Here is an 11,833-nt window from a genome sequence, read left to right as displayed (position 1 = left end):
TGTGTGGGTGGATGGACAGTTAGAGCAAGACAGGGCTGAGAGGTTAGGAGCACTTGCTGCTATCCCAGTGGCTCACCCTTCCCACTGCTGTGAACCTTTAATACAGTTCCTCATGCTGTAGTGACCTCAACCACAAAAGTGCTACAGCATAACTGTAACTTTGCTACTGTTATACATCGTAATGTAAATATCATTTTTCTGTTGGTCTTAGATGACTCTCGTGAAAGGGCCATTTGACCACCCAAAGGAGTTAACTCATAGGTTGAGAACTGCTGTGCTAGCTGGTGTTTGGCTCCCAGCACACAGCAGGTGGCCAATGGCTCAGGCAGCTCTAGGGACTCCAATGCTGTCTGCTGTCCTCCGTACGCGCTTGCATACATGACACACACATGAATGCACACACAAGTTAAAGACAAACTTTTGAAAAAAAGAGTCAGGGGGAGCAGAGAGAAATGCCATCTTTTCTTTCTTTCCCCTGCCCCTTTTAAAAGAAAGGCTGAAATCACATAAATGCTATGAAGTCCACTCATTTCCAAAATGGAAAACATGTATTTCAAAACGGGCCATGCTACACACCAAAGGTAAAACAAATACTTTTATTGCACATTTATAAAATCTGCATAGTTGTGTTCTTCCCTCCCATGATTCCTCATTAATCCTTAACATTTTGTTAAAACATGAGTTCCCAATTAGAAGTTCTTTAAAAAGCAGCTTCTCTACATATACACAGATAGATGGTCTCTCTCTATATAAATTCACATCCCTTATTTTCTAAAAAAAAAAAAAAGAAAGAGAGAATCAAAATTCTATCAGGCCAGGTAGCCTTAGACACCTGCACGTGACAATCTCCACAATGTTGCTTAATTAGCTATTAAATGTCCCTTGTGCAGCTTTACACCAGCACTGGGGTGAGAGCCCAGGATGCTTCTCTTTCACTCAAGACTGAGTGTGAGGTGTTCTGGTTTATCTGAAATATAAACAGACCGAAAATGGAGGCAGCTTTCCCGTGGCTTCGTGGTGGGCGAAGCCTTACGCTCTACCCTTGTGTGGAGGGAAGGCTCAGCAGCACCCTTTGTGTTACTGTCAAGAGCCAGGCAAGGCCCTGTTGCCAATCTCTGGACTAAGGACTTAGAAACGTCACCTGAACTTGACAAAAGAACCAGAAAGTGTTCCTCCGGCTCAGCTCTGATGAGACAGGCGCCCGAAGGGTAATTATTATGGGAGATTTAAAAAGGCAATTCAGGTCTTCTGGGATAATTCAAAACCTTAATGCACCGGCTCCTGCCTTCTTCAGTGAGAGAGCTCTCATGATTCTAAATGTGCAACTTTATCCTTAATCCCTTAAACACACATCAGAGAGGGCAGAGGGTCTAAATCTTGCTCAGACACCCAGTCTCTCTCTCCAGGGGAGTCTGCAACAACAGACTGCCGTGTAACTGGCAGGTGACTGGAAACCAAAATGAGTATTGACCGTCCATGTGCAGTTTACTTCACTGTTACTGTTGAAACTCCTTGAATGGACTCCATGACAGCTGCAAACCGGCTGCAAAGATCATAGGGAGAATTCGGTCGAATAGTTGGAGGCTCCTTTAGGACGATGATTTCTGCGGAAGGATCTAGAAGCCTGGGTAGGAACTCCCCTAAACACAGCTGCAGATTTTCTGTAGAGGGAAAATAAATGTCATACAGACAGCTCAACAGATCTGGGCAGAAAGTAAGACGGCTATAGCTATACAGCCTTCAGTAGCCAACTTTCAACTCAACAGCTCGCATCCTGCTGCAGCCGAGGAAGATGCCTTTGGGACTTGCCCCTCCCACTCTAGGTGAGAAGCCCACATAGGGCTGCATAACTGAGTCCAGGTTCATGTCTGTGTATGCTGGGGAAAGAGTTGCCCTGACAGCAGTAAAGGGGATTGAGCCTGCTCAAAAGCAAACATAGCCATGACTCCATTGCAGTCCCGGTTCAAATCACACAATATACAAAAAGTCATGTCAAACAGTGCCAAGTTTTCCTGTCTTACAGAAAGGTTATTAACGTAACCACAGAAAAGACTTCTAAACATTTTCCCAACATTATCTGATGCACGAGAGCATCAAGAAGTGTATCTCTGGATTGAATTGTAGTAAGGTGTTTGATTTTTAAAGACTGCTGTTTGCACTGCTGATTTTTATGTTTCGTTAAAAAAAAGAAAAGGCTAATATTAAGTGAACATTGGATTGGGAGTAGCTCAGAATTGCCATCATTTCTGAACTGGCCCTCAGTGTACCTCTAGCACTTAAAACTATGTATTTATATGACATGGTGGGCTCCTCATTGACATTCATAGAATTAAAATATCATCAACTCCGAAAAACCGTTTTTCAGATGGTCTAAATTCTCAAGTATCAAATATTCATCTAGGATTTAACCTTTTATGAAAAGATAGAGCAACCCCATCTCCTGAGCATGCAAATTTGTCATCATTTATAAACAGAACATTTCTGTTTTTTAAAAAAATCTATAAAGGTTTAATCTGCATTATCTGTTTTGATATGTGTGTATACCTGGGCTGTATAAAGCTTCTTGGATGAGAAAAAGGAGCTGGCTCAGAGGGAGAGTAAAGTGTCTGCTGCACAAGCTGACCAGACTTCACCAGACAGAGCCAGGGAGAAACGGAGAGCAGGCCTAAGTGCACAGAGCTGTCCTCTGATGCACATGCATCCTCTATACACACCACTAGTGATACAAGCAACGCTTTTAACTAGCTTGGTGTGGCAGAGCACACCTTTAATCCTAGCACTCAGGAGGCTGAGGTACAAAGGATCTCTTCAATTCTCAGCAAGTCTGGTCTACACAATGAGCTTCGGGCCAGCCAGGAGCCAAGCCCTGCTTACCAAGTAGCAAGGCTGTTTTGTTACCATGGCTATTCTTACCACTATCCTCTTAAATCTTAAGAAATTGGATGTGATGCTCTGTAACACACACACACACACACACACACACACACAAAATGGTGCTATTGTCTTTCAAATGCTTAAACACACTAATGTGTCCAAAGAGAATAAAGAAAAGCTATGCATCACAAGGTCTAAAGAAAAACAATGAAAGAAAACAAGAAAACACAGCAATTGCTTGTTCTAAGATTTATCAGTCAGTTCTGCATACTAAGACAAGTCACTAGACTCTTTACAGAGTGGGAAATGAACAAGAAGGATTCCTACCAGAACATACAAGCAAACTGAATGCACCTACAAAATTCAGGATCTCTTGATATTCCATTTACTCATTCACAGAAGTAATTAGTTAATAATATTCTTATATACTGCAACTTCAAACTTCAAGAAAGTTCAGTTAAAGAGCCATCAGATAATCATACTCTACATAAATAAACTACAAAAGCCCGTAATTTAGTAGAAGGGAAAATAATGAAAAAAACTAACACTCCTGCAGAGCACTAACTGTAGCTAGGGAGCTGCAGAGCACTAACTGTAGCTAGGGAGTAGGGTGACCTGGGTTTACTTCTAAGCTGTCGTAGCTCCCATGAGTAGGTGACTGACCCTGGAGTGGCTTCAGCTGCTGACTGAGGCAAGGAGGCAGAGAGAAGTAGAGCCCGAATTCCCGTGCTGTTTCCATGGAGCAGACCCATGTACCTCACAGAAGATGTTAGGAGGTTTCAATCCCCTAAGAGGCTTTAACAACCAGTGATGCTAAAGGCGCTGTGAGGTTTCAGATACACAAAAGCACAACTACAGGTGAGCAGTGCTAGTAACACACCTGCGATGTCCTTCCCCAGGTAAGAGCACCAGTGGTTCCTCATGACCTCGATGGCATCAAGGTCGTCCTTGGAGATGTCATTATTAATGATCAGGTGGATGCAGGGAATGATCAGCTCATTCATCACATTAATGCCCTCTGTTACAGAATGGTCGTCATTTGTTTCAAAAAGAGAAGCAGCCTTGGCATTCAGCTCCTACAAATAAAAGACAGACAAAGAGAGACTGGGAAAAAGAATATCATCACCTTAGTAGGAATCTAAGCCAACAGTCACACCAAAATCACCTAACTAGAAAAAAAGTAAGCACTGACTCCTGCCGCAGATATTCTGACATAATTCTGAGGTAGGTGACCTGGGCCCTAGGTATTACAACTTCTGTGATGATTCTAAGCACCCAAACTTGTGGTTCCGGTGGCCTAAGTTACCACCCAAGGTCTTACTTGATATCTGTTTCTACCCAAAGACCTACTGAATGATTCTCCATCTTCACTGGCCACTAGAACCATTCATAGAAGACACTGAAACCCAGGCTACTCCCAGAATGGCCAGTTGTCACCAATGGCTGAAGGTGTCCCATATAACTGATAACACTAGAGGCAGTGATGGGAAGTTAAACCATCCCTAGTACAGCAGCAGGAAGGAGGGTGTGAGGACACTCAAGGTGATGATCTGTATCTGGTGACTTAGAAGGCAAAAGCAAAGCTTTTAGGGGGCACTTCTCAGCATAGGACATTACCACACCTATAACTGGCACAGCAACCACAGAATCCCCAGAAAATACCCATGTTGCAAGGATAATACCACAGATGTCTGGGGTAATGAATACACAAAGACATCTTGCAAGCAAGCTATCTCTTGAGAATTCCATGAAAAACTAGCATGTTATAGACTCCTGGGCAGATTGACAGTATTATACTAGACTTTCCCTATGGCTGTTCAATGCAAAAGAGGTAAAGTAACAAGATTAGCAAGAATAATTCTTACATTCTGTAACCTAACGTGAGACTGGAATATATTTTTAAGATACTCCTAGTCCTGAAAACTGCCCTCTGCTAGGCACCCCATTCTTCCCACATATTTATATGGCTCAGTATGTGGTGGGCTCAAAGGAAACAGCTGACCAGAAGGTGGCTCTGTGCTCAACAAATTCATGCTTAGTGGGGGCAATATGCTAAAAGCTTCAACGCAGGTAGCTGAGAAGGGTATGGCTGCTGGCTCAACCTATCAGGGGTTGGAGAAGAATGATACCCAGAGAGAGCACGAGAGAGGCAGGGAGGGAGGAAGAGAGATTATGTTCTTCTGTAAATGGTACAGACCAGAAGGCATTTTCTGCGGTACAAAGCAATCACAGACTCCTTCACGCCCCTGCGGGGCCCCTTCACCAGCAGGCCAGCGTTGCTCTGGTACGCGTACACCAGGTAGGACAAAGCTTCCTGGTACCTTAGAAAGTGGGAGACAATCCATAGATGAGTTCTCTTTGCCAAAATCTAGTGCTTAGCACACTTTTCTGTAATGAGAATCTACTCAGCTACAATAAGATGCACTGGGAAAACGTGAGAGCCAAACCCACAGCTCAGCTGTTCTGCACACAGAACAAAACTCAGGAAACACTTTGGCCTCAGGTTTTCTCTATCTCTAGAACAAAGGAAAGAGACTGCTTAATCACTACAGCCTATGATAATCAGAATGACTTTCTGGTCACTAAGAGAGCCTAGCATAACATCTCCTCACGAATAAACAAGCCCACTGTAACAGGAAGGACAGGGGAAAGTGTAATGTGCAGAACGAGATGAAGCATGGGCGTGGGTGGGCACAGTGTATGTGACAAAGAAGGGGACTCCTGGCAGTTGACGTCTGAGTATCCCTGGGTAGGTGTTAGTGTTCTGACTATCAATGCTAGTGGGAAAAAAAACAGGGCCAACATACTTTCCTTTTTGGAAGAGTTCCAGGCCCGTTAGGAGGTACACAGACACCTTTCGGAACAGACTATAGTCTTCATGCCACCTCTGGAAAGGAAGGACCACCATTAGTGACTTCATCTTAGTGAACCGGCGCCTGCTTCACTTGTGGTGCTAGACACTCAGTACAGCCATGTACTCAGAACATGTGGTCAGGTATAAAACACATCACACTTTCAGGTTAAAAAAATAAAACAAAAACAAAAGCCAAAACACAAACAGGGAAGACTCAAATGGAGGTACACACCTGCAAACCCAGCACTGGGGAGGTGGATGCAGGAGCATCAACAAGGCCAGAGTCATCCTCAACACATGACAATTTGAACCTAGCCCTGCCGAGAGTGTAACACCTGCACCACTGACCTGACCTTCTGTGTTCTATTCCTTCCGCTAAGGAGCAGTAAATCATTTCACTTTGACTCAGTGCTTGAGTTTATAAACTCTCCTAATCCTAACCCAACTCGGCAAAGCCCTTCTGATGTGTACAGATGGCACTGCTGACTCTGACAGCACAGGCAGCCATGGGGAAGAAGGGCGCACAAGCTAAACGGCACCACTCCGGCGGAGTGTGCTTTCATACACGGAAGAGTTTGGTTTTAAATTTAATCTGTAGCCCCACACATTTTAATGCTTACTAGAAAACAATGCCATTACATGCCCACAGACACACAAACACAGCCCAGGACAAGGAGCAGAAGGGCCCTTAGGAAAGGAGCACAGCGTAGGCTGATCAAGCTCGAAAACGAGGCTTCTGACCCCTTTAATCTGTAGCCCTGGATGTCCTACAACTTCTTATGTAGACCAGGCTGGGCTTGAACTCAGGTACACTGCCTCTGCCTCCTGAGTGCTGGGATTAAAGGTGTGGCCCACCACACCCTGCTTTGTATTTTCCCTTCCCCTTTCAGCTTCATAGGGAACTTGTGAGTCTGGCAACATAAAACTTCATTTTATCTTAAGTATCACTTGCCTCCAGAAGAAAGGTTCTGGGAGGAATTAAAAACAAACAAAGCCCCACACTTACCTTATACTCTTCCATGTTCATGTCCTCTGGACCAATTTCCATCAGTTTGGCCTGAGCCACCTTCATGATACTGATAGATCTGTGTGGGACAGAGTTCAGAAAGCAATGGCAGGGTACAGGGCAGCACCTCCCAATTAGAAGAAGTTGCCGAGTGAGACCCCATGCAGGAACAGGCTGGCACATTCTCACCTCTCATCATAGCTAAGGTTTCTATCTGCAAACTGTTCCAGAAGGGTTCGTTCTACTACCCTCTTGGGTGCTTCATTTTGGAAAAAGTAGACGAGAACATGCTGAAGGCGAGGATCACTGTGAGAGGTGGGTGTCTCTTTGGCAAGCTGATAGAGCCTGGAGTACTCTTCATGAAATGCCTGTTAACACAGAATTGAGTGGTGGAAAGGGAATATTGTGGACTTGAGCACACACAGAGGGAAACTGACACAGAAACACCAGAGGGCCTCTCAGTAATTCATGCTAGGCCAAAGAATTCTTGCCCAGAAATTACAGAAGCAACTATGGGCTGTGAACTGTTGGCATACCATAACTCCCTCGAATCTCGACATTAAAGACATGCTATATTTAAAAAGTAAACTTTTCATCCTCATCAAGTTGTTTGTTTTTGTGGAGACAGGGTCTCAATTTGTAGTTCAGGCTACTTAGATCTCACTATGTAGACCAGGTTGGCCTCAAACTTACCAAAATGCTAGGATTACAGGTATGTGTCAGCAGGCCCACCTCTCATCAAGTTCTTAAAAATACAAGTACTTAGATTAAATTGTTTAAAAATCCAACCAAATGTAATCTCATTCAAACATCTCGAATGTCAAATAGCTCAAACAGAATACCAAGTTACAGAGTCAGTCTCAGAGTTTGTGTCATCTATGAGCATGTAATGACCTCATCACCCCTGCAGAGTAGATGCAATGCACAGGGGCACGGCTCACGGCTGGGCCACTGCCAGGCAAAGATGAGCCATCAGCTCTGTGGGACGGGTTGCTCATTAGTTGGACGGCAAAGACAGAGTCATGTTTCACTTCAACACAGGACACTGTGTATCTTTGTGCTAGGGTGCACATGTGTGGAGACCAGAGTGCAACCTTGAGTACTGTTCTACTGTTCTTCAGATTCTATCCTATACACGTGTGTGTGCGCGTGTGCATGTGCTGGAGGGGTGTAGAGTTGGGTATGGGGTTGAAACAAGGTTTCACTGTGTAGTCCTGGCTGGCCTGTACCTCACTATGTAGACCAAATGCGTCGTGAGCCTCACTTGAATGTGCCTGCCTCTGTCTCCTAAACACTGGTACTGAAGGCACGTGCCACTCTACCTTGCTCATCATACTTTTTTGGGACAAGGTCTCTCACTGACTTCAAACTCACCAAGTAGGCTATATTGGTTGGCCAGCAAGCCTGAGGGATCCTATCTCTGGCTCTGTGATTATAGACATGTACTGTACCATGTTCCGTGTATATATGTATGCGGGGTGTGGTATATATCTGGTATCCACAGAAGACAGAAGAGTGCCTGAAACCAGAGTGATAGGGAGAGTGACAGCAGTGAGCTGTCCAGTGTTGGGTACTGGGAACCAGACAGAGTTTTCTGCTAGAGCAGTACATGCTGGGGCATCCTCCCAGTCCTGTGGAAAATTTTATTTTTTAAAATGTAGATTCTGAGATTAAAAAAAATGTGTCCTTTTGACTGAGCAATCTCCCAGCACAAGGAATTTTAGTTAAGTTTCCCACTGTCTTACAGAAGTATCCCTGGGTTATGGGGATTGAGTACCTTAATAAGCCCTGCTTCAGACCCGTCTCGGTCAAAGGTCTGGCGCGCCTTAGCTATGGCCAGGAGGACCCCTTGCATGGCAGGGCTCAGCATCACCTACCACAGAGGGCACAAACAGAGAAAGGAGAGCGACAGATTCAAAAGGAAACCGTATGAAGTGAGGTGAACAGAGCTGAGGAGAGGCCCAGCACAGGCCCCTTCGCTGGCACAGGCTGCAGGCCAAGTTTCACAGCCCTATTCTAGGTGCATGCAGAGCCTTGGCTATTCTTGTCATGATGCCTATGACAAGCTGTCCCTCTACGTGCACATTAAGTCTAAGTCTAGGAGATAAACAAAGATGTCCGAGTGTCCATTTCCGATGGGACACTGCTGAACATTAAGTTCAACCACATGGTCAGCACTCCACCAGAAGGAAGCTATGAGGGTATATATTAAGTAACTGCAAGCTTTCAATAAAAAACATATATACCCAGAGCAAAAAGCAGAAACCCGAGAGACAGGATTAAAGGCTATTTGTGTGCAGTGCAACTGAAGAGGAGACGAACCACAATGACAGCTGCTTGCTCAACCTCAGAATTAAAAGCAAAACCAACTTGAATCCACATTTATTTTATTCACTAGCAAGTGGAAAAAGTCTACTTGTCGGACAAAATAATGGAGTGCCACCAAAAGCAAACACCTCTTGACTGTAAACGGACTTTTGTTCATAATACCACATGGGGCTAATCCTCTCCCCAGGCCACCCAAGCTTTGTGGCAGTCCCTGTTCAACACAAGCTATTGTAGACACACACACACACATGCACACACGCATGCCAAGTGTGCACAGCAGGAATGGGTCACCCACCAGGGCCTTTTCTCAAAGTGCAACTAAGGTCAGAAGCAGACAGGCCTCCGTGGCTGTTCCTTGACTCAGTGAGAACACATTAGCTCAGGACACACACCTTTAGAAAAACAACACACAGCTACCCTGCACTCGCCTCTGTACCTCCTCATCATAGCCATCTGCATCAGATCTAACCAGAATCCTTCCCACACTGGGGATCTCCACTTCAGAGACCTCAGAGTTAGGTGGGGCAGCAGCCTCTGTGTCTTTGACCTCTGCAGCCTGTTCTGACTGCTCTGCAAGGTTTGTTTCCTGGGGCTTCTCGGGTTCAGCTTCCTTATGCTGTGGCAGCAGAATGGAGAGATAGAGTAAGAATAATGGGGGAAAAACAGGAAGAAATAAAGAGGGCTGATTAAATTCAGCAGAGACACGGAACAGAAACGACAGAAAGCTGGCAGCTGGTGTCAAAAACCAGACCCTCTCAAGGAGGGCCACTCGACCAGTCTCACCTCACTCAAGGCTGCTTCTACCCCGCTCTTCTCATAGGCATGAGCCGTGTTTGCGATGGCCTGGGCAGTCTGCTCCTTTGCAATCACAGCATGTTCAGAAGACAAACATCGAACGCCATGCGAGGACGCTGCTGAAGACTCTAACAACAATCACAGAAGGGTCACATCTGAGGAACACTGTTAGAACACTCTTTAAGACCAGCAAGCAGGAGCGACACACATTTCAATACAGTTCCAGCAAACCTCTTCAAAGCCTACGTAAATGCCCCTAGAAATTTTGACAAGAAACAGCTACTCTGCCAAGCAGTGGACATGCATACCTTTAATCTTTAATCCCAGCACTTGGGAGGCAGCTGGATCTTTGTGAGTTCAAGGTCAGCCTGGTCTACACAAACAGACCCTGTCTTGAAACTAAAACAAAACAAAACAAAACAAAACAAAAAAAAAAAAAAAAAAAGAGAGAGAGAAAAGGTTGGGGTGGAGGGTGCAGAGAGATGGCTCAGTGGTTAAGAGCACCAACTGCTCTTCCTGGGGTCCTGAGTCCAAATCCCAGCAACCACATGGTGGCTCACAACCATCCATAATGAGATCTGATGCCCTCTTCTGGTGTGTCTGAACACAGCTATAGTGTACTCATATACATAAAATAAATAAATCTTAAAAACAAACAAACAAACAAACAAACAAACAAAAAACCAGAAAACTTTTTTGTGAGGCAGTGGTGGTACACACCTGTAATCTCAGAGCCTGGGAGGCAGAGGTAGGCGGATCTCCGAGTTCGAGGCTAGCCAGCACTGCACAACTAGTTCAGGACAGCTAGAGCTACACAGAGAAACCCTGTCTCCAACCCATTTAAAGAAGAAAAGAAAGGAAGATCTACCCCATCAAGGACCTTTGAAGGCTTGTTAAAATTACTGTGCACAATTTCTCCTACGCTCTCATGCCAAAAATGCTTCCTTTCATCAACAATTCATTACAATCACCTATGGAGAAGTCTAACTTTCTTTTCCATCCTGTCATTCTTTCTCCTATATGATCAGGGTACAAGCAAAGCACTATAGAAAGCATAGACAGCCGTTCTCATAGCATTTCTGTTCACCCGAAAGCAACTTCTAAAGGAACACTGATCCTACCAAACTGTGTGGCAGCCACTGTTAATAGAACCTGCTGCTGGGCCAGCAAGACGGCTCCGTGGGCACAGGTGCTTGCTGCTACGCCTGAGGACCAGGGTTAGATCTCTGGGACCCACATGCTAGAAGGGGAGAACTGGCTCCCACAAGTTGTCCTCCGTATCAACCATGTTTTATGAATATGGGATGTGCTCCCACACTCTCCTCTCGTCAAAGAAAAATAAAAAATTAAATATAAAAGAAAGCCAATGTGAAGAGAGACATCACCATGTCACTGAGTATCTGGAGTTGGCTGGAGAGTACAAGGACCTGACCAGACCAGCACTGTGTGGGGACACAAACTGGACCATACCTTGTGATGTGGAAAAATCCTGTGAGGAAGAGTTTGGGGAGGACTCCATCTGTGGGATCTTACAGGACTGTTCTTCCTCCCATTCCTCCACCTCTTGCTCAAACCTCCAGTTATCTTCCTGAATGTACTGCCTGAGTTCCACAGACAGGGCTTCCACTTCTCCTGCAGTCTGATCAGATTCACTAGGCGCTGCCTCTGAAGGAAAGGTTAAAATGGAGAAAGTAAACCAACTGTCAATGAGGAAGGGCAGGCAGCACATCCAGCTTCCCTCTTGTCCCAAACAGACACGCACACTTGCATGTATACTCACATACTCACGGAAGTCAATCAGAAACTCACAGCACGAGGCTAACCAGCACAGCACATCAGCAACCCGGGCAGGCAACACCACCAGGCAGGTGCTTGGTGTTCATCTACTAGGGCTACAGAGACAGCTCTGCAGCTAACAACACCGGCTCCCCTTGCATAGCACCCAGTTCTGGTTCACAGCACAGCACCAACATGGT

The 11,833-nt window shown here is 45.3% G+C and overlaps 1 protein-coding gene across 1 annotated transcript in view; it reads right to left on the bottom strand.

Annotated features, from left to right (window-relative positions):
- Positions 1-575: 575 nt before the first annotated feature.
- The window catches only part of Usp28 (ubiquitin specific peptidase 28), a 58,711-nt gene continuing 47,453 nt past the window's right edge, over positions 576-11,833 (bottom strand). The window contains exons 17-26 of the mRNA XM_032909419.1: positions 11,328-11,522; positions 9,846-9,985; positions 9,499-9,678; positions 8,512-8,607; positions 6,924-7,102; positions 6,735-6,813; positions 5,682-5,761; positions 5,072-5,195; positions 3,755-3,950; positions 576-1,661 (exon numbers count right to left, since the gene is read on the bottom strand). Of these exons, the coding sequence (XP_032765310.1) occupies positions 1,486-1,661; positions 3,755-3,950; positions 5,072-5,195; positions 5,682-5,761; positions 6,735-6,813; positions 6,924-7,102; positions 8,512-8,607; positions 9,499-9,678; positions 9,846-9,985; positions 11,328-11,522 (1,445 nt within the window). The 3' untranslated portion in view covers positions 576-1,485. The remainder of the gene's footprint in view (positions 1,662-3,754; positions 3,951-5,071; positions 5,196-5,681; positions 5,762-6,734; positions 6,814-6,923; positions 7,103-8,511; positions 8,608-9,498; positions 9,679-9,845; positions 9,986-11,327; positions 11,523-11,833) is intronic.

This window comes from Rattus rattus, chromosome 8 (genome assembly GCF_011064425.1).
Source record: "Rattus rattus isolate New Zealand chromosome 8, Rrattus_CSIRO_v1, whole genome shotgun sequence".
Classification (NCBI taxonomy): domain Eukaryota; kingdom Metazoa; phylum Chordata; class Mammalia; order Rodentia; family Muridae; genus Rattus; species Rattus rattus.
This window is presented reverse-complemented; position numbering and strand designations above follow the sequence as displayed.